Consider the following 24215-nt stretch of genomic DNA (forward strand, 5'->3'; position numbering starts at 1 on the left):
TTTATGGGAAAGTATTTTCATTTGAGTACTTTAACTGAGATGGGATATACTAAAGCTATTTTTGACGACTATTTAGTACTGATAGTTTTCGAATTGGGACCCAGGGAGAGCGAGAGCAGTAGGCCTATCTGATTCTCGTCAGTTACTTTATATTTTTCATGTAACTGTAAAATAATTCGCATATGTGGGACATTCATCGGCCTATATCAAACAGAAGAGACTTTGTTAATGCTTTACATGCATTTTAGTTCATCCGGTGAGTCGCTTTAAAACGTGGATGCAGATTAATCCATCGCCACAAGATGTCACTACATCTTAACTGTTTATCCAGCACAAACTCCAGAAGATTCAACGTAAGTATCGGTTTATAGGTGATATTTGAAGTATTCGCATTTTTCTTTGTGTGTTCCTTAGTCAGATCATATCTAATGATAAAACTACAATTATCAATATCTACATGAAAATATTATTTATATAAAACTGAGATTCGCTGTTAAACTACAGCTCTTACGAAAACTAACTATGGTTTTATTGTGGTAAAAGTGTAGTAACCATGTTTTTTTTACTATCAGCAAAACCATGGTTTTACTTCACAAACCATGATTTAACTACGGTATTAGAAAACCATGGTTGTCAAAACTATGGTTATGTTGTGGTTACTATGGTTTTACTATAATACATTTTTTTACCGTAGTAAAACCATGGTTAAATGTAGGATGATGTAGGTGCATAAGTTAAGTTACACACTTAATTTGTTTGTGTATGAGGGCCCTGATAGTTAATTTTTAAAAAGGCTATTAATGTTGTTTTTCCCTACTAAACATCTTACCCACATGAAAAAAGAATAGGCCTACTATTTATACCACGGGTCTGTTGAATGATGTATTTTGATTGGCTAAGAAATGTTCAGTGGGTATGCATTAATTTCTGGAATAATTGACGACGGTCCTTTGAATTATTTGAAAATAATACACACCTTGGGTGTGCATTGTTTTCTTATAATTCAATGGCCTGTCGTCAATTATTCCTTACTTAACTTACTATACTAAACTGTAGTAAATTTTAGCATACTGTAGTACAGTGGTTCTCAAACTGGGGCCGCAGGATGGTGCCAGGGGGCCCTATAGTTTCATGACATTTTATAAAATACATTAATTTATCCAAATTATGTCTAATTAAACCTTAGAAAAATAACCAACAGAAATACATTGTCTAATTTAATACATTCTGTTTAATTCAAATTTTGAGTTTTATAATGTTTTACGTCATAATTTTTAATTGGGGGGGCACAACGGGATACACCGTGCACAAGGGGGGCCGCACGCTGAAAAAGTTTGAGAACCACTGCTGTAGTATATTAGTTATTATGAAATTTTGTTAATGTTTAGACTATATAGTATATGCAAGTAACTATACTGAATTGATACTGCGATGTAAATAGTGGTATGCTGCAATATTTAAGGAATAATTGACGACGGGCTGTTGAATTATAAGAAAATAATGCACACCCAAGGTGGTTATGCTCGCGTCTTGCCGTTACACCGCGGGTGTGCATTATTTTCTTTTATACCACGGGTCTGTTGAATGCTGTATTCTGATTGGCTAAGAAATGTTCCGTGGGTATGCATTCATTTCTGATAACCGCACACCTAACTTTTCAAATGTCTTAAAAATAGGCACCAGAGCAATGTTTGTGGTAACCGTGGTATAAGCGGAATAATTGACTTCGGTCCTTTGAATTATTTGAAAATAATGCACACCCGCCGCGGTGTAACGGCATTATTTTCTTATAATTCAATAGCCCATCGTCAATTATTCCTTACATAATTCAAAGGACCGGAGTCAATTATTTCCCTTATACCACGGTTACCAAAAATATTGCTCTGGTGCATATTTTTTAGACATTTTAAAGGTTAGGTGTGTGGTTATTGAAAATAATCAACATCCATGGAACATTTCTCATCCAATCAGAATAAAGCATTCAACAGCCCCGTGGTCTAAATTATAATAATTACTCTGTTAATGTCTACTATAGTGTTTTAAGGTATTAATCATAGTAAATTGAAAAACTGTATACAATAAATGTAATAAATAATAAAAAATAATAATTCCTTACATTTATATAGCGCTTTTCTCAGTACTCAAAGCGCTTTATATGAACGGGGGAATCTCCTCAACCACCACCAATGTGCAGCATCCACCCGGATGATGCGACGGCAGCCATATTGCGCCAGAACACCCACCACACACCAGCTTAATAGTGGAGAGGAGATAGAGTGATTATAGTAATAGTAATTAGTAGTAATTACACTTTGTTAGTGTATTTGTTGTAATAACTATAGATGGTTTCAGTAGTAACAACAACATTAACAAACGGCTTTCGTGGAACAAACGTAACTTCTGGTAAACTTCCACAAAGAATCAATAACAACAGTCTCATTATAGAGTAGTTTATTTCTGAAAACAAGCAAAATAAATAACAAGTAGATAGACACGTAACCGCAACAAAGCATATGCGTCCGATGAAATCGGCTGTAGTGAATTGATAAACTAGTAAATACTGTGCTAGGCTATGCTAATATTTACTGTGCAGGTTCAAAAACAATAGGATTTAGGACGTTTTTGTTTAGTTTACTTTAGTAGTAATAGTTTTTTACATGCGAGTAGATAACAAAGGATGTTAAATTAATATTTTAATGCGGTTCAAACTGTTGAAGGACGGTCATATTTTACATGGAGGTGCTAATACATTTGTATATTTCCTCATGTTTTCGCCCTACCATAAATTTCTTCTCTTTGGAAAAACGCTGTGGGGCTGTGTGTTGGTTGCACATTTCTCCCCTAAATGCCCAGGACAGAACACAAACTGCACGAAAACATTGAATTTGGGGATATTAATAATTAAACAGAAGAGAGCAGGCAAAGGGCTTACATTGTTTTCCACTCAGGGTGTTTTTTTCTGTCCGAACAGATTGAGTTGGAAACAGGGTCACGGGATCAAAGAACCCCCTAAAGCAGCCCATGGAGTTTTTGGAGATACCAGGGCCCACTCAAAGTATTTTCCTTATTTTCTTGCAAAGCATATGTGTGTGTGCAGAGAGAGAGAGAGAGCGAGATTTCACGCTATGACAGGACTAGATAAAACCCCTGCAGATTTCTCAACAATGAACTCCAGGAGGTACATCTTAAAGAGAAAATATGTCTTAATCGGTCTCTGTGACAGCCTATTATTACCGAAAGTCAAATGACGTTAAAATCAGACCTGGATTTCGACGCCGGTTTTTGAAATAGGCTGTCAGTCACACTTGCCAGCCACGAAGAAGGTAATCGTAGCATTCCGGTCTCTATTCAAGTCAGGGTATGCCGGTAACTATTCCATATGTCAATAATTTGGTGCCGCTCGGGACGACCCCCCCTTTCATATGTTGATTAGAGACCTTGACCTTTCACCCCCCGAACCTCACATCTTCATATCGCCAGTGGCCCCCAACCCCTTTCCGCACACAGAATGCTTTCAGGGGCGTGCCGCAGCCCCGAAGCCTCGCCTCTGGACATCTTTGGGTCCCTGGAGATTGAGTGTGAGGTACCTTTAAACCACTGCGGCAAAAATCCCTACCAAAACTCTGCAGTCATTAATATGCAAAAATGCAAATGAGTGGGTAATTAAGAGCTGGAGCTCTCTGGAGGCTCTTTGATTGCTAATGAATTCTAATCTGCAAAGAAGGGGGAGGGGAACGAGTGGAAAAGGATGAAAGAAACAAACAAAAAAGACAAAAATAACCAAAAAAAGTCAAGTCTTATACATTTATACGAGTCACCTGTGCAAACTACAAAAATCGAATTTATGATCTTGAGTCGTGTAACGAAACCTCACCCGTGACCCGATGACCGCAGACAAACGTTCAATGCTAACAATTGACCTTAGTTGAAATATTAGGGCTGAATTTGAGGACTCAACATGCCCCAAAGTACCAAAGGGCCTTTGAAAGACTAAACAATAATACTGTAAAGTACTGAAAGTTGACTAGTGTCGTGTGTCCTTTCAACAGACATCATTTTTTATGGTATTTATCACAGGAAAGGTGCGTTCCTGAGAAAGAAAGAGAGGTCAGGTAGCATGGCTGTCTGGCAGCACCAGCTGTGTTGTGGATAGGAGATGTTATTTCATCACTTTTCCAAGCGAAAACACCCCCCTCTCTCTCTCTCTCTCTCTCTCTCTCTCTCTCTCTCTCTTTCTTACTCGCTCGTGCAGACACACACAAACATGCTGTTATTGTTACTGAAGTAATCCCACGACACCCACAATCTCCCTCTCCACCCCTCCACCCATCAATTTCTACTTCTTTCTTTCGTTCTTTCTTTCGCTCTTTTATTCCTATCACATTTTGTATCACCTTGTTAGGTAACTTAATTCAATAAGGAGAGGAGCATATGTGTATGTATGGGGGACCGGGGCTAGTTGTCACACTATTGTTTTTTTGTTTTTTTGTCGAAAGTCGTTCTCTGTATAGGTACAAACCTTCATGGCTACAAAAAGCGAGGTGCATTGTCACACTGTATGGGTGTAAAATGTCACAATTGGCAGCCTATAGGTGTTTCAATTTAAAGAAATTATGAAGCACAAAGAATTATGCAAATGTATTTATTTTTAATTATTTATGATATATACTTTATAAAATAGTTCATCTTTACATAAATGCATTCCAGCATGGCTTTATATGTTTACTTGCTAGAGCTATAGCAAAAAGATGAGGTTAGGTTTGATTTCAGTCATTGATTTCACTTTGATTTGATTGATGATCTTACTCAGTCAATATATAATAAAGATATTAAAGTTATATTTTCGAAACCAATAATATCAAAACCTTAGCATTAGTGACAACATTTTCTGTGATAACCAGCCTTAGCCTCATAACTATGCTTTGCAATATTGCAAATCCTTATTTACCAAGCGTACATGTAAACATTATAGACCCGTACGGGATTCTGAAAGAGTTAATGAACTTATACTGCATCTCGATCCGTGTCACATTTAGCTTGCGCGACCGCAGGTCTGTGTGGCGGGAAGCTGGAGGTCTTGGGGTTTGTAAACAGGAAGTCTACGCTACGTTCACTGTACCTGATGCGTGGGTGACAGAACAGGGGCTGCCCGAGCAAAATGTGCAACGCTGAGATCCAAAAATGGCAGGTTTGTCAGAGATAGGGGAACACATGATATAATCTTACGAGACCCTTGAGAGTGAATTGGTTGGAAAAACACATAAACTGAGGCAGGCACGTTGCCCCATTTTTTGGAATCTGAATTGATGTGGTGGTGAATCTTAAAAAACTGTCAGGAATATGTGTAGGTCGTATTTCGCTACAAAGGTGAAAAGAAACATATGTTAAGACATTATTATGACATTTAAGCCCCCCCCCATTCTTATTACTGTAACGTAATGTGAATCACCATTGAGCGTAACAACAATTACAAACAAACATAGATTACAGTAATACTTTATTTTTTTATTAAAATAATGTCACAATGCAAATAATATTTAAGGTCTTAAATGAGACTTCATTGTTCTTATGCATATAAAATACAATCTAAATATGAGGAGCTCCGATGCAAAATCCGCTAAACCGCCGCCTCCGTCAAAAATAAAATAATGATATTAAAAGAACAGTATGTAGGATTGTGGCCAAAATTGGTATTGCAATCACAAAACTTGTGGCTAAAACTGGTACTGCAATCACACAACTGGTGGCCAATACACAACATGACAACATAAACATCAGTTGAGGGCTGCAACTCCACTTTTTAAATGACAATATCCTGGCCGGACCACTGTTGTCAGTGATATAAGTATTTGAAATGAAAATGATTGCTTAATGTCTAGTGACATATCAGGGGCATTTCATGATTAATTGATATACATTTCTTACATACTGTTCCTTTAACCGAATGCTCTCTGCACATATTAGACATTCATAAAATACATTTGCTTCAAATCCCCTTAATCCTAGCCTCAGGCCATTCAGAAATACCGCATTGAATCCGCTAAACACCATGTTGATTTTTAACTCTTTCCCCGCCAGCGTTTTAAAAAAAAGTTGCCAGCCAGTGCCAGCATTTTTCATTATTTTCACAAAAGTTGACTGCCTTCCAGAAAATGTTCTTCTTTAAATATATAAACAAACAATATATCAAATGAACAGACCCCTGCTTTCAAAAAAAACATTTCATCCTACCTTCATTAGTTCTCTTCTTTTCATCCTCAAATATGGGTAGGTTTCTTCAAAAACACCCAATTTTGAGCAAAAACTGAGATAATTCCATTTTTGTGAAGGACTTTTGATAGAGATCAGATGCAGAGTGATCTTTAAAACATACACGGAGTTCTTTCTCTTTCACGTGAGGCTTTACTTCTGGTTTGTATAAGTTGCGGAAGCCACCTGGTGAATAATAGCGGTATTGCGGAAATTATCGTTATTGGTAGGAAGCGTTTTCTCTTAAAGACACACTATGCAGTTATTTTACCTTAATATAACAACTTCAAAGTTATTTTGGTGGTAAACAAAGTCATTGTAGGGCGAATCATACTCCTGTTGAAGCTCAGGCAGGACATTGCTAGAAAAACCAGCAATGCAACCTTGAGAGGAGCGACCCTGACAAATCTAGCGAGAATCACGACTTGCTTTTAGGGCAACGACGTCACATGCGTTAGGCTTGTTCGTCTTCGTGCGGCGCCACTAGAACTGACAGACGGATGAAATCAAAGTGCCGCAAGATGAAATTACACTTCGTATGATTTCTCAGATCATTCTCGCGGTACTTTGGCGTCATCCGGCTGTCGGTTCTTGCAGCCCCGCATGAAGTCGAACAAGCCTATAAACAACAACTGCACGCACGAATTTGAGACGTGGTGCTCGACGATGGAAAAGGTTAAGAATGCGCGTTCGGTCGAGAGTAGGGAAAGGAAAAGAGAATCTGACCGCGTTAGGAACCGGACAGGCTTTTACTCGTTGGCGTGAGCTTAAAGACAGCACTGGATGCAACACGGATGCTGATCTGGCGATCTTGTTGATGGACTAGTAAGTAAATCTCTTATTTGTAAACTTTATGTTGTATGTTGTTGCGCTTGCTTGTAGTATGTCATGCGATTATCATGACAACAGTTGTCAATATCTTCACATAATTATCAGGACATAAATAAGCCTAGAGGTTGTAAATAGTGTAAACATGCACAATTTGCAAACTATTATGATAAATAGCAATAATCATGTATAACGGCCAATGTTATGAAATAATGCAACGTACACAATTAACTTTGTCATGGCATTTTGTAATGTTTACATTACAATAAAATAACACAAATGAAATTATACAGTAGACATAGACTATAGACTGTTTACTTGTGATTTAGCTGCAATCATGTAAAAACGTTATAAGCCAGCAAACGCGGTAGGCTACTTTATTATTATAGGCCTACTCTACACTTGAAATAAACTTCTTATTATCCTTTTACCATCATCAGTAGTTTAGTAGACTATGCAGTAGCCTAAATTTGTATGAAATTGTGAAACATTACCTGGTCATTATCTTCGGAGGTGTACAGAGTGGGATTGGGAAATTACGACAGTTGCAAGTATTCCCCAGCGACTCTAGGGGTCGCTGTTTGACAAAAACGGAAAATGCTTAGAGCGCCTTTATTTGACAAGTTATCTCGTCAATGGCAGGGAAATAGTTAAGTCCTCTAAGTGCAGGGGAGATGAATTGGATAAACGACGACATGCAAAACCTTGTGAGCACTAGGACCTGTATACAAACCAAAAATCTTGCATGCACTTAGAGGGTTTTGCAGTGTAAGACCGTCAAATTTGTTAAATATCAATGGAATAGAATAAAGTGAAATTTTTAAATTACTGATTAATAACATTTTAATTTCCATGAGAAAATGCAAAAAAAAAAATGCTCATTTACAAAGAAAACATGCACTAGATTTTTATGATTCTAATTAGTTTTCTGCTATCATTTTTGACGTATTGAGACAATCGGTAAGCACTTCCGTTATTACCAAACAACATGGTGAGCAAATAATAATTTTCTCATGCACGGTTCAGGGGTACTGTAAAGGTGGATGCCTAGTTTTAGTGTCCTTTGACTGGCATCTAATCGAGCAAAGTCAGCGGGGGTCAGTTTACCTTGTGCAGGGCGAGCAAAACAGATAGATAGTCAACGCTCTGCCTTACTGCTTCCCTTCTGCTCAGATAGACCCAGAACATGGGCAATGGGCCAAAGCCATCAATCTGTGAAGTAGAGGTTCAGAAAATGCTTCGGTGGAGCTTCTAAATACACTATTATATCTAGAGTTACCGTAAATGTGGCCACATTAAAAAATATTTACAGTATGAACAAAAATTCCTGTTACGGATGAAGAATTCTGCCTGCGATCGTCACAAAACCTTCACCTTTGAATCAATAGGGGGTTCGTGGGGCTTCTGGGGGTTGCGGGGCTTGGCCTAGTTTCATGTCTGATCACTACCGTATGCACCAAAGATCTTACCCTCTGCGGCAGGTACTGCAGCACGATGCACCCCAAACATCTGTGTGATGCGGCAGCCACGCGAGGAGTTTCTTTGAAGAGCTTGCATGGCTTTTAGTGATGTGAAAAGAAAGAAGTAAATCAGAGATTAGAGAGTACGGCAGAGAGGTTGAATGCATGAAAAGGTTAGGGGTTCATACTGTGCAGTGCTGTAGAGCAAACAGAGATAAAAGGTGGGTTGTGTGCAAAGATGACCTGGAAATGGAAAACTCTGGAGATGCATGCAGCGAGATGGTTTGGGTTCAAACCAACTGACTGCAGGTGTTTTGTTCTGCATAGTTGCACTGATAGCATTTTGATGCGTTTGATAGTATTTTTTGTTATTGAGCGAATCTCGCAGACACCTTCATTTCCCAATTCTCATTACCGTAATACGCTCAGATGCTTAACTTATGAGTTTGTTTGTAATTGTCATTATTCTCGAAGATGATTCTCATTAGATTCTCATTACTATGATTCAATTATCATATCTGAGAATTAACATAAATTAATGATAACAAAATTAACTGCCACAATGTATATATTATCTTTTTTGGAATATTACTTTTACAGTAATGATATTGACTTTGACTCCAATATTGAGAATTAGGGGCAAAATGTACTTTGCAACCGATGCCGATTTTTCGCATTTGTTGATAACTTTAGCATTGCATTAATTTAACTACACGTAAAATAAACTAAATAAATAAAGTCCTCAAACAAGCGCTTTTTGATCCATTAGAAAAGTGATTCATGTATGCATATGGAAAACATGAAAATACTACTTGCGCTCTGTTAAGCCGAATAAATGCATGCTGTCACGAATCATTTCCGTATAGCGATTTAATGATAATTACGTGCTAATTTCATTATATACATTTAATTGTGTGCTATATTATTATGCCAGGGAAACATGACAATAGCAAAACAATTGTCTTTATTCAGACTTTTTACACGGATAAATATTTTATACGCTCACACAAATGTATGAATGATTAGCAGAAACGTGTGAAACATATGCTAATTTTACTTCTACATCTGGTGTTAATTACAGACAGAGGGCGGGAGATGGCTGGAAGGAGGATTCACCAGAATCTCTTAGATAATGAATCCTACCATGCGTGGAAACAAGATATTATCCTGAACCATCATGAGTTTTTTTTTTAATCTTTCACATTTCACGGGCACTTTATGGATTAGCCCTTGCGTAATTTCCTGTATACTTCATCACGATTTCCCTCTATGGCGACAGATCCGTTGTTTGCGATGCCTCAATCTACATCTTTTTTGTCCCATAATCCCTTGATGTCTTACTAAACGGCGATGCTTGTTTCCTTCAAGATTTTCTTTTGTCTGTTTTAACCCTCCTTTCTATGACCCACTGCGTGCTCTCCATGTCAGGCCCAGCTGTTACTACAAACTACTTGGAGATCATACAAGCCAGCTAATTTCTCTCTTGAAATCCCACTGTTCGCTGTGAACCACAACCCGACCCACGACAACTGGCTTTACTTGAACAACTAAAACCCGGCTATATCATACGATGTGTAGCATGCATGCATATAAATCTATGTGTGGTCAAGCATAGCAATAGTAATTGCATGTGCAAGTAAAGGTATGTGTTTCCCAGCTGTATTCCCTTGCCGTACAGCACCATTGTCCACTAGATAGGGCCCTTGGGGCTAATTATTACAATTTACTGTGCCTTTTGTGATTCAAGGGAGATCCTTGTTATTATTTTCTAATTTTGATTCCCCCTGCTGTCGGGACCTAAACTGCTCATTTTATGACCCTTGTCTTTTTAAACAAAATTTACATTTATGATTTTGACGGATACTTGTGTCCTACACTGTAAAAATTATTAGTTGACTTCACCTAAAAATTGAGGAAACCTGTTGCGTTAAAAAATTAAGTAAGCCATTTGCATACTGTTACGTATCCTCTGGTACGTAAGGTTGTTTTGACGTTGTTGTATATGTGCACCAGAGGATACGTAACAGTGTGCTGCTCTTTGTGCTATTAAAGCTTACGCAATGGGTTTCCTCTTTTTTTTTTTTTTTTTAGTAAAGTCAACTAATCATTTTTAAAGTGTACAGTAAATTCAAACTTACACATCAGCATTTGTGTTCCCTGGGATCGAACCCATGATATTTGCGTTGCTAGCACAATGCTTTGCTTGCATTGTTAAAATGCATTGTTTCTTTAAAAAATCCATAAAACTTTCCATATTAGATTTTTATTTATTTTATATTGCATTTTTTAAATATTGAAGATTGAAATTCAGGTATATTACACTTTAGGCTGCACTTAACAATGTGTAATCCTGGTGGATTGTTAAACAAATTATAAATTCATAGATAACACGCCATATAAATCAATTATTCATTATTTCATACAACATATGAATTCTTTGTATAATACATTATGGTGTACCATACAAAATACAAGTACACAGTTCACATGCATGGTTTGAAATGGTGTGACAGGTGAAGAGTGAATTTTTTTTTTATTAATGCTATTTAAAAATAATACTGCCTTCCTGGAGTTATTTTATATCCTCTACATTTCTTTTTACAATTTATCGTGAATTTACATACATTCTTGACTAATTTCCACAATTTTTAATTATATTTGAAAATCCAAATCTCGCTTTGCTTGACCTAATTAATACATAAGTTCTTTCTTTTATCTTTAATGTCAAATTAAAAATGGCTTGACATCTACTACACATGGGCGCTTAAAGCGAGCACTTCATCTACGCTTTCCAACGATCATCTCTCTCTCTCTCTTCTTCTGGCCATGCTGCATGGCCTCCGTCCCATCCCCCACTACACACTCTGTTATGATCCCTGTATTCTGTGATCCCATGCTCCGCTCTCCCCCCTCACTAGACCAGCTCTATGAATCAGCCACAGGGAGAGACTGAAATGATTTTCTGGTTGTGGTTAGGTTCGGAGCTGGAAAGAAATGTTCGGTAGGGAAAATAATCGGTGGCTGAAAGTCAACACAGAATGTAGAGTTTTGTCTATTTAGTTTCACATACTAGCTTAGTTATCTAAAAAATAAGCTTATTATGTTAAAAATGTTTTTTTATGTAATTACATGTTTATAAAGCGTTAGTCACAGCATAACAATCAAAGTTTTAGTTTTTATGGTTGTTTATATGACTATGTGGTGTTTTTATTATGCGTTAAGACAAACCATGTGAAAATTCATCATTTAACACCATTGCTAAGCATTTTCTCCAGAAAATTGGAGTGTCATCATACCTGCGTATTGAAATCGCCTTGGTTTGGTACGTCACAAACATGTTATCGCATCATCACAGTCGAATGCGTGGATTAGTAGCTTGATAGATATTATGTGTGGATGCTGCATAGAAGCGGCCCTGAAACAATTGCAGCACTACTTCAATGATGCTCACACGTGCCGTGTGAATGATCTGACCTGTTAACATCAGCGCTAAAAAATTTGTGCTACAAACTTCACTTATGCAATGTGTGAAACCAGACTTAGCAGTTATGTGTCTCGAACTGCAGAATGTAGCATCTATTTACATATATATCTATGGTCCGAGGTGGTGAGAAAGAGTGGAGGCAGGGACTAATTAGCATATTCAACGATTTCCATATACTTAATAAGAGTTACATTCAAGCTGTTTTAAAGTATATCACAGGAAATATTTTTTTACGTATCGTCGCTGCCCGATGAAACTCACGTATGTCCAAAACGGTTACTTTTCAGGAAGTTAAAAAAACACTGTATTTCAAAAGCAGTTGAATGTAGTGTTGTCATCATACTTGTTACGGCACCTTTACATACCCATATTCTTGCCAGTGTAATAATGAATCCACATTTGACCAAAATTTAGTTTAAATGGACATACGTGCATATTTTACATTAACGGTGTTTCGGTGGCTTAGCAATGGACATTCAATCCGTCGAAAAAATCTCAAAATCGGCAAAATGGACATACTTGGTTTTCATCGGACAGCGACGATATGCTATTATGATGCTCAAAGAAGAGTTTTATGTAAAAAATAATTGACTCCAGGGGGACTTTAATGAATTTAACTTGGACTTTAATTAATTAAAATTTTCTCACTTTAAGTATACAACATTTAAGTTGAAAAAGCTTACATATTTTTAGGTGTTATTAATTGAACTAATGTTCAAATAGATCCAACTTTAATTTTTTACAGTTCATGTCCAAGTCTAAGTAGAGGGATCCAGAATAGTTAACTTGTTTTACCTTGTTTTAAAATCACAAAAGCAAGTATATCAGGCTTTAAACTGAGTCTTGGAAAAAGTTTTATTTTAAATATGTTTTTCTTACATATCAGCATCTAATAATCTGATAATTGGTATATTTACTAGTAAACTGTAGTATAGTATCTAGGAACTTTACTACAGTTTACTATATACAATACAATAGTATACTATAGTATTTTTCATGTGGCATCAACTTTCACAAACTAAATGTGTTAAAATAATAATAATAAACTTTATTTTCTATAGCGCCTTTAAAGTGTACATCTCAAAGCACTGTACAAAACAATTAAAACAACAAAGATACAGCACACAATAAAGATTAAGATGAAAGAGACATTATACACTGTAAAACAAAGATAAAAAGCAAACAATCAATTAAAAGCTAACATTAAAAAATGAGTTTAAAAAAAATAATCGTTTATGTGGCCATTAATGTTAAAAAAAACTATAATTGTTTTGCGATTTATGGTGCGGGCGGCAGCGTTAACCTGACTAATAAAATTACGTCACGCAGGCAGGCTGTTCTCTAGCCCCTTCAGTCAGCCTCACTGAACACACAGCGTTCGTCATAAAAAGGGGCGGGTCTGGAGTGAATATCTCTGCGACTATTGGTCCTTCCAACTGCTCGTCGCTTTTCCTCGCCTTTCTATTGGCTAGCAGCCTGTGGGTTTATCTCTTCATCTCTCGCTGCTCCTGTATAAATGCTGCTTACTTTTCTACCATCAACCTCCGCCGGAAATTATAGTTCCTAACATCAATCCTTATTTTCTGAAATCATTATTATACCAGAAGTGATTAACAATTGAGTAACAACTACAGTGCGCTTCCTGGCACAATTTCGCGTTTCTATCTGTAGACTTTGTCGAAAAAAATCTTGACTCTCCTGGGCTCGTGAAATTGGACACCCTAGCGTTTGAGGCCCCTCTTTCCATGCGGAGGAATACATTGTTGCTGCTCACAATGTGGATGGAGGTGGTCAAGATGTCTACTAGAAGAATGAATTTACCTCAATTGTAACAACATAAAGGAAGTCGCGGCGCGGGATTGTTTGGATACAGACCTGCAACATTGTATTTATGGCGTTGATGTTTTGTAGGGCGATGTCAAAGGAGGAATAAGATACATTGTTGCGCCTAACCAACGCTTTTAATGTGCCGCGCTTCAAATTCGTCCAAGTTTTATGGTTTTTCCCTACGAGACTCAACATTTCTTTTTTACTATTGGATGTGAGGCATCTTAAAAACAGAGGTAATGCTTGTTTTGGCTGTTGTGTGGTGTTTTAAAGGGTTGCAAACTCAAGTGTTTCAGTCTCACATTTAGATCAGAGAAGTCACATTAATGCATGTTGAACTTCCATCGCCCATTTAACAAGTTTTTGGGATGTCTGGTTATGGAAGTGGGGGGATGCGGAGTTTTTGCGTGGTGGCTGTGGTGGGAAGTCCTGCCCAGTTTTTTTGGGCTGGTGGTCTTTAACCCACTTCTATCCTAACAGAAATGACTCCTTTGTCCTTTTATCAAAGTAAGGATTAGTTTTATGGGGCGCTGACCGTGACTTTGTGGGTTTCACGGAGTTTCCTTAATAGTTAAGGAGAAGAGCTGTCAGTGCAAATGTATCTCTATTTTAATAACATATAAAAGTTACTTTAATTTGTGTTTATTTTTAATTGTTTTTAATTTCTTGCAATCTCATTAAGTATCGAGTTTGTAGTGCTTTGTACCCAGATCTCCTTTCCACCAAGCCTTTGGTTAATTTAGTTACTTCGTTGCATGTTTTTTGGCAGGAAATTCCTCGTGCCCCCCACCCCCACTCGCCCTCATCAAATTGCTAGTCTCTTGAGGAAAAGTTGACATTTTGTCGCGCTACTTTTATTAACTCGAGATACACTCGGGCTTTGTACCCAGTCTAGGTCGCACATTTATCACAAAACGCATGAATAATTCAGAATTATCGACCGGACGCCTGGTTAATATCGATAATTATCCTGCTGTTATCAAAATGTACGTGCGATCTATTACCGTGGCCTTTCGCTTTTTAAAATGGTTTGCTATCGGGATACAATAAGTTTACAACTGTGAATAAATATTGACATTGTTCCAGTCTGGGTAAAGCTTGACCCTACTTGCACAAAGAAAGCGACGTGACTAAACATGGGTTAAACATATCTACACATTGTAGCTACGATATTAAAACCTTTTAAACAGACGATTATTTTTTTTATCCGTTAAGCTAATTTAGTCTCGTGCTCATTAATTTGTTGGTCAGCGGTAACCCTGTTGCGCTCGCTTACTACTATTGACCACATTAATTGCAATGGACTAAAATACAATTTTACTGAGGAAAAAAATTTAGGGATAATATTTTTTCTTTTTTTAATCATCTGCTGTGTCTTTATTATATATAGTTATATGAGTTTTATACCGTGGCCTTCACCTCTAACGACGCCCAGGGTTGTTCATATCAGATCAAAAGCTCGATGTTTCAACATTTATCAGCTTTTACATGAAAAATATCGCTTTACTGAGCGGAAAATATATTTTTAATGCGTGGCTGGACTTGGTTTGCACGGACTTGAGGGCGATTCAGGCCCCGTGTTATCTTACCAAGGGGCCACTTTCTCTTGGTTTTCATTTGTTTGCGTCAAAAAGCATTGCGATGAAAAATATGTACTCGCACTTATTTTAGTTACTGTCCTCTAATGATGTCATAATCCAACTGTTTAAATAAATTATTGGCCGGTGAATATAAGGACCGCAGAAGCACACCACCTGTTGGCATGCAGTAGCATTCAATGCATCATATAAGCTTGCTGTGTTAAAAGTTTCTTCTTCATTGTAGTGAAAACAAAAGAGCAATTTTGTTTGATTTTTTTTGTTTTGTTTAAATATATACCTCCATGTTTGATGGTTTCCTTTTATGCAAATCGATTGGGCCGATAACTATAACTCACACGATGAATATAGATGTACAATAAGTTAAGGGCATAGATTTGCATTTTCCGTGTGGTGATATGGTTTCATGGAAACTGATTGAATTTTATTGTCGATTTCATTGTTTCATTGCTGGTTGCATAACAAAATATATTGCAAATAAAAATGATCGATGTGGCATCACTGGGTTTAATACAAGTAAACAAGCACTGGCTTTCTATAGAGTAGCCTATCATCTGAACAGATCAAGCATGTGATGCTAACCTGTAAATATTTGGCGTAACACACATTCAGTTGTTTATAATTAACATGCATTATATTCAGGCAAGATTTAGTTTAGGATTGAATTCTTGTGGCGTAATAACTTGGCATTGGTCTTTCCGGAAGCAATATGTAGTTAATGAATTCATTTGATTGTTTGCTTTCAAAAGCAAGCTGTTTTGTCATTCGTGATTAGTTATACGTTTTTTTTTTTTTTTAATTAAACACAGTTTAGCATAGCAAGGGTTTTGATTAGGGATGCACCGATATATCGTCCTGTAATCAGTATCGGCAGATAATAGCATTTTTCTTTCACTATCAAAGTTCAACAGTTCACGCATCAGAACTCATGATGTATGATTATTTTGAATTGTGTAACAAAGACAACAGAATTGCAGAAATAGTAAGTAAAATGTAAAACCATCGGCGGATGTTATTCTAAAGTGCGAAGTATTGTCAGTTTTTTTTACGCGTATACGATAGTTTTATATCCATAGAAGAATGCGGTCTACTGTACGCGCACCGCTGGATTTTTGCGTATTTTTTCCTTTTTTTCCACAGCTGGAAATGTCGCGTACATTGTACATAGTCGCGCATGCGCATACAGGAAAATGAAGTATAGCTCAGGAGATGCAATGGGCATGTGTCAAACGTCTGCGTACACGTACAAGTTCAATAAACTATACTGTGCGCACGAGATGTGTGTACGATCCCGTATACGTAAATAAACAGATTACAGACTTAAATAATCAAATATCGGTATCAGCACAGAAATTTTCAATCGGTGCATCCCTAGTTTTGATCGATTCTTCGATATTTGAAAAACAAAACAAATTGATGTTGTAAAACTTATATTGATATACCAATAATTTGAATATTGGGGGAGGCATGTCCCTGTAGTGTATTTTACGCCATACATTTTTACGTAAAAGGCAATACACATCGCTGCCAGTCGCAATCGAGTTTATTATTGCTAATGTTCTGTAATTGATATGTATAATACAAGTGCTTCTATCTGCCCTTCCACACAACGACACTTCATGTTTTTCTCATTAATCTGTTGTTTAGATAGCTCAACCCAGCTGTGTGTCTGTTTCTCTCCTTTAGAGTGCTTTAAAGACAGAGGGGTATGACTGAACCACAGCAGAGGATGACCACAGTGGGAACAGATAAGGAACTCAGTGACCTGTTAGATTTTAGTGCGGTAAGGCCGAGAGTATGGTTACTAGCCAAGATCTTGATTTTGCCATTGGATATGACCAGAGAATTTAAGGAATGCTTAAAATTTCAATTTGTTCATACCTAATATGACCGTTTTGTCATTTTCCTATTTCCTCTGCCCTGATTGAAACTCGCATCACAGCAATTGTATTGATTGTAAAGAGGGTTGTGGTTGGCTATAAACATTTGAATGGATCATTAAATCAAATGCCATCCCTTCAGAGGAAGTACTGTTTGATGTACATTGCTCAAATGTTTACAGGGTTTTAGTTTATGTGACTGCCATTGAAGCATCTTAAATACAGCAACCATCGCTCAATACTTTGATTTTAATGACCACAAATCTTATACTAATCCTACCATATATATATCCCTGTCTGTGAAATCCAGTCTCATAATCTTCAATCATTGATTTTAACATTGATTTCAATCTTTGACATGACCTTCCTCAGTCAATATTTAATATATTAAGGTTATTTTTCACAAAATGATTTAGGATGATTTTAATGTAAAAAAACACCAACAAATGAGTTAAAAGCGGAGTTTTCACAGACATGGTCACATATTCCTCTCATTCGATTTCGATTCAGTGGTTAAAATGTATTCATCTTGGCAGCCATGCCACCCTGAATAGCATTAAAAAATAGCGGATATAAAATGTTAATCGCATGATTCAGTGAATGGCTCAACCATGCTTAATTTATTGCATTGGAAAACTGCCACCAACTCGAGCAGCAAATCAAGACAATACATTGATAATCAGACGTGCCAGTCCAAATGCATTATAATCTCACATCTAATTACAAATGGTTGATGGTTTAGTTAGTCCGCATATTGCATTTAGCACAACGAACCTTAAAGATATGCAACAACCAAATAATTTGCAGATTATGTGCCCAAAATCTGGTGTTGTGAAACACATCTCGCGTTAAAAATGTCTACCACACCAGAAAGTCCCTTCCTTGCACCCTGCACTATGTGCTGCTTCTGGGTTTCTCTTTGCACTTCAAAAACAAAAATGCATCATCCATCCACGTAAACAGGTCCTTTTTCTGTGGTACGTCTTCGAATAGCCCTGCCCTAGCATAATACTTTACAGATTAAGACTAATTTTCCTCCGATTTACTAGGTTTTATCTGCCAAAAAGCACATGGTTTTTTAGCATAAACATTTGAGTTGACTTAGCATATCGTGAATTCCTGAAAATGGTTTAGAAAGCAAATCTATGTCTAAGCGCCTGTTGAAATGAGCTCCCTGCCGCCATGCTTAAACTCTTCCTCTCCATCTCTCTGCTTTGCCGTAGATGTTTGCACCCCCTGTGGCCAATGGTAAGAACAGACCAACCACACTTGCCAGCAGTCAATTTGGTGGTTCAGGTAAGCCTTCGGTCCTTAATGCTTTACTTTCATATCAACATTTGTTTGGACAGAAATGCATTACTTTAATTCGCCGTATATGTAAATAAACACCATCATGAATGGAAAGAGGGGTTCTTTAGAGGAATTACGGTGGTGTTTTGACCAGTTGCTAAGTGCTCGCTCATCTCAACACAGAAAGAGGACATGCTTCTTCTTGTTTTCCTAAACCCCCTCTTTTATGAATATACCTCCGACTATCCAAAGTCAAAGCTCGGGGCAGTTCGGATCCCTTTGAACCCGCTGTGTAGTTAAAGCACCTATTGCACAAACTTGTAGGAGTTTACGTCGTAAAAATGTTGTTGGGTCGAGAAGAGGGGTGGATTTCTTGCGTCGTTGGATATATTTTGGGCATTCTTGTCTGTAAGAGTGTATTTGTAGTTCAGATGTGCATTGTTCATAATCTTAAAGAATAGTAAAAAAGTCCAGAATACTGTTTATTAAAAAGTTGGCTGTATTATTTTTTTTCATAACTAGTTGCACATACCAACAGATGTTTATTTTTGCCACCCGTTGTTTGCTCACATTGCTCGCGTTCAAAAAGTTCTCCAAGGCCTGAACTTGCAGCGCAGTCTTTCTTGTCCGCTTGTCTGTCTCCAATCGACACTCCAAACATTACTCTGAACAATCTGAGAACAAAGACTTCAATAAAGGCCTTACGGTCTCCAAACGATTCCCCCACCCCACGGCGTAAAACACTCCTCCCCCCACACAAGAAAACACTTTCTCCCCCTGCCAACTGACAGGAAATGGACCCACTTTGAAACAAAGCGCTCTCTCGTACCTCCCACCACCCTGCAGGAGGCCCGCATTAAAACAGCGAAAGAAGCATGGTGAAAGATCACCGGCACTTCGGTCCGCCACGGGCCGAGAGCGATGACACAGCAGAGCCGAGGTAACGTCTCGGTTTAAGATTTTTATTGCGAGAGCCACCTGACACCGAGGTGACCCCCCGACTCTTAAATCTGTCACTTGTTGTGAGACTCTGCTTGAAGATCTCCACATCAGTCAACATTAGTTTCACCCTATGAACTCGGGAACAGGATGTGACACATTTTTTGAATCGCTATTGAGAAACAAAAGTGTAAGGGACGGCGATGGTATTTCATTGAACACTTGAAGGAATGTTGGGGGTTGTTGAGCTTTATTAAATCACATTTTTAGCATGGATTTGAGTTTTGACAAAGATGGCATTGCATTTGCAATAAATGCAAATCGGGCCTTAAAAGAGGAAATGTAAAGCTTGTGTTTTTGTAAAGCAATTCAATGAAGCGTGTTGTTTTGAGGTTTTTTTATTCTTTTTTTGTGGAAATACTAAATGTTAAAGTTAAAAGTTATGCAATGTAATGCGTTTGATTTAGTCATGCCAGTTGAAAATACTAGAGGAATTCAGGTATGGATAAAACATAATGTTAGTTAACAGTTCTGTTACAATAGTTTCATTTTTCTATATACATAAAATGCCTTGTGGATGTACATTCAAAACGGTCTACTTAGTTTTTTAGACCCTGCGTGGCTTTCGTAGAGGATTCAGTGGGACTTCTGTTTGAGTTATTAGTAATATTGCCTAATTCACAGTAAAATAACAATTCTGCATTACATTTATGACCCTGCATTGTATGGGTCAAAATAATAAATTTTTCTTTTATGACAAAAATCATTAGGATATTATGTAAAGATCATGTTCCATGAAGATATTTAATACATTTCCTACCGTAATTGTATCAAAACTTTATTTGTGAGTAGATGCAGTTGCTAAGGACATTATTTGGAAAACTTTAAATTTTTCTGTATTTAACCCTCAGATTCCAGATTTGGCCAAATATTGTCCAATCCCAACATACCATATCATTGGAAAGCTTATTGAACTTTCAGATGATGGATAAATCTCAATTTTAAAAAATGGACCCTTTTAGCAGGCATTTTTATCCAGTTATGTATAAGTTATTATGATAAGTAAACATTTTCTTGAATGGCCTAAATCATCACCTTAGGTTATGATAAAAAAAAAACGGGGAACAACTTCTGGCCGTTTGGGCTGCTATGCAAACTGTAAATCCAGAAAGTATCTTTAGAGGAAGTGCATCTGTTCCTCAAGACAAAAGTGCTCAGAAGGGTGCTAATTGCATTAAGTCGTCTCCTCCCCCGTTCGTGGGCATAGCGGAGGTGATGGCGGGAGTGCTTGCATGGGAGGGCTTCACTAGGCGTCCTCTCGCTCACCTCTGCAGCTGCCCGACCCGTCACCTACTGAGGACAGCGTTAGGAAAGGACAGGGCCTATTTCCCCCAGTCGCACCTCTGCACATTTACACATACACAACTTGAGTTTTAATTCTTTGAGGAAATTTTTTATTTGGTTGATTTCACATTTTCACCATTAATATATGCACAGAAGCTGACATAACATGAATTCAGTCTGTACTAGGGATGCATAACGATAAATCACAATTAATCTATAGCAGAATGAAAGTTTTTGTTTACATCATATGTGTGTGTGAACTGTGTATAATAATTTTGTATAGATAAATGCGCACACATGCATGTATATATTTAAGAAATGTTTACATGTGTATATACATTTGTATATTTATGTATAATTTATATTATATATATAGACTGTTTCAGCAGTAACAACATAAATAAGCGGCTGTCGTGGTCTGCACCTAACTTCCGGTAAACTCTGTTAAGAATAAATAACAACAAAGTTCTTTAAACGTAGTTTATTTATATAACAAGCAAAAAAACAACACATAGATTATCTAGGAAACCAAAACATTTGTTATTTTCGATGAAGCATTTGTTCAAGAGATCAGTTTAGCAATTAGTCAGACCATTAAAAAAACGAAACCGGAAGTAAAGTTCAGATTCAGACGTGTATCGCGTCAGCACACGTGCGTCCGATGAAACCGTCTATAAATACTTAATTTATAAATATATATTGTTTCTTAAAATTATACATGCATGTGTGCATATTTATATATACATAATTATTATACACAGTTCACACACACATATATAATGTAAACAAAAACTTTTATTCTGCTATCGATTAATTGCGATTAATCGTTATGCATCCCTAGTCTTTACGCTGTAAAAATTCCTTGTTGCACGTAAATTAAGTTTTTAATCAATATTAAGTTACAATTAATTTCAACACTTTTGACTTGTGAGGAGTTGATACACATAATAAAAATAATTTGCGCTAATTGAACTGTATTTTTATCAATTAAAAATACACTTGAAAGTAAGTTCAAGAAAGTTGAAAGTAATTGCAAATTCAAGTTGATTTATCCTAAAAATGTAAGTGTAACAAGGAATTTTTTACAGTGTACTTTTATCTTCATTTTTGATATTTGCTGTGATTTGAACTTGAATTATTGCATCCTGCATAGCTAAATCAAATTTGAGAATCTATAAAGGAACTGATCTATCTTTAGTGCAAGAAATAGCAATTCTACATACAGATCTGCCATTTACAATGCATGTTATCTGCGAATAATTTGTTTGCATTGTATCCTCCTAGAAATCTACATTTTGTCTACATATCCAAATTAAATTAAATCAGTTTAGTTTGCTAATGCTGCCAATCATATAGAACCCACAGATGTAACAATGCTACAGACAGACACATTTAAAACCAATGTTAAAATATCGTATATGGTCTTTCAAATTGCCACTTAATTTTCTCCACATAAGATCATTCTGTCAGAGAGATTTTTTTTGACTCACTCACTCTGTGCCCACTTCATTTCCCATGCTGCCTGCGTGGGCTTCATAGATCACGGCTGTCAGTGTGGATGTCGCTATTTGCTCTGCTTTGTTAGCTTCATCACTCATGCTCGGCGTTCAGTGGCCGCTCTGGCTGAGACCCCCTCTTCTCTCACACATTTTTAATTAGACCTCCAAAAAAAAATCAAAAGGAGAGTATGAATATTCATAAACCAACTGCATTAATATGCACAATTATGCAAATCAGCGCGCAATTAAGCCATGTGTCTTTGGAGAGCTTTGCATTAAGGCATAACACAGGAGGGAGAAGGGGAATGTATTATGAGAAATTTCTGCTCCAGTACACTTTAAAACATTCCCGCGATGTTTTTGTGAAAGTCAATGTTTTTACATATATATCATAATGACTGCAACAAGGAGTACATGTTTTTTTTTTTCGATATCCCAAAAGTGGCCAACTAAGACCTCTGTTGTCTTGAAGGTCTCTTCACAATTATACAGGGATGCTAATTTGGCGAATCTTTGATCAGGGTTTTTTTGTTCTGCTTTCCATGATACACCCCCCCCACACTTGTCTTAATGAGATCCAGTGACTGAATGAATGCTCCCTTTATGGTCAGTGATGTTGAAGCTTGCTGAATGACATGGATATTAGTGTGGTGTGATGGATTTGGACAAGATCCAGAGTCTGTCCGATAAGCGCGGAGACCTGGCCACCAGACGTCCAATGGCTCTTACGCATGAACAAAGAATTAGGTGTAAACGTGCACCGTATGCTGGAGTCGCAGATTTGATCTGACGCCTTTTTATTGTTTTGCTTTTGTAGGTATGGATGAGCGTTCTAGTCCCTGGGCTGGCGGTGAGAACAGTCCTTCTTTCGGCCAGGTACGGGTAAGCACAAACCAATCCTAGCTTTAAAGTTTTTCTTTTGATAGTGTGGTTGGGCCACATTTGTATTTTATGTATAACTTGACTTCCAGAATTATGGAGAGGGCTATGGCGAGCATGATGGACTGTCTTCTCCATTCCTTGGCACTGGGATTAGTGGTGAGTTTTACTAATAAGTGTAAAATAAATAGTTTTTCCATTTATTAGCATCATCACGGTTGATTTTGCATTCATTTGTAGGTAAGAACGAAAGAGGTCCGTACTCTTCCTTTGGGGGTCAGGTAAGTTTAACTACGTTTCATAACCTTCTTAGACATTAATAGGGGTGATTTCCCAGACAGGTCTTATTTTAGTCCCAGACTAAAATGCATGTGCCATCTTAATTTAAAAACAGCTTGTACTGACATATCTTAACATATACCAGTGCCATTGTTTTTTGCAAGGTTTTTTTGTCTAAACTACTTAAATGTCCTAATATACTTAAGGCCTAGTCCTGGATTAACATAAACCCTGTCCGGGAAACTGCCCCTTACAGTTTTAAACCCATAAGTTCTCACTCAAATCTTGTTTCCTTTAGCCGGGGTTCCTGCCCTCAGACATCACCATGCCTTCCGCAGATGCCATGTCTCCATCTGGCATAAAATCCAGCTCTCAGTTCTACCCATCATACCCCAACAACCCCCGTAGACGCCCCTCGGAAGGAGGAATGGGTAAAAACAACTACAAGGGTTGCGTCAAATTACCATGCATCATTTTCATGGAGTAAACTAATGGCTTGTTTTGTTTGCAGACCCCCAACCAAAAAAGATCAGGAAGCCATCAGGACTGCCATCTTCTGTAAGTGGTATTTCCTAAGCTTTCTTGCTGTTCACCACCAGAAGTTTTACATAAAAATGTTTTATTGGGCCATTGAACTGTTGTACATCAAATTAGTGCCC

General features: G+C 37.3%; 1 protein-coding gene across 10 annotated transcripts in view; it reads left to right on the forward strand.

Annotated features, from left to right (window-relative positions):
* Positions 1 to 15: 15 nt before the first annotated feature.
* Positions 16 to 24215, forward strand: part of tcf3b (transcription factor 3b) — a 42096-nt gene continuing 17896 nt past the window's right edge. For 3 of the 10 annotated variants that reach the window (XM_055218608.2, XM_055218615.2, XM_055218611.2), the window contains exons 1-8: positions 13549 to 14084; positions 17133 to 17229; positions 18550 to 18622; positions 23216 to 23280; positions 23370 to 23436; positions 23518 to 23558; positions 23855 to 23987; positions 24068 to 24114. In XM_055218608.2, the coding sequence (XP_055074583.2) occupies positions 17155 to 17229; positions 18550 to 18622; positions 23216 to 23280; positions 23370 to 23436; positions 23518 to 23558; positions 23855 to 23987; positions 24068 to 24114 (501 nt within the window). In that variant the 5' untranslated portion in view covers positions 13549 to 14084; positions 17133 to 17154. Of the gene's footprint in view, positions 354 to 2994; positions 3056 to 13548; positions 14085 to 17132; positions 17230 to 18549; positions 18623 to 23215; positions 23281 to 23369; positions 23437 to 23517; positions 23559 to 23854; positions 23988 to 24067; positions 24115 to 24215 lie in introns of those variants that run through there. The other 7 variants (XM_055218613.2, XM_055218617.2, XM_055218610.2 and 4 more) reach the window with 6 other exon arrangements.

This window comes from Misgurnus anguillicaudatus, chromosome 23 (assembly GCF_027580225.2).
Source record: "Misgurnus anguillicaudatus chromosome 23, ASM2758022v2, whole genome shotgun sequence".
Lineage (NCBI taxonomy): Eukaryota > Metazoa > Chordata > Actinopteri > Cypriniformes > Cobitidae > Misgurnus > Misgurnus anguillicaudatus.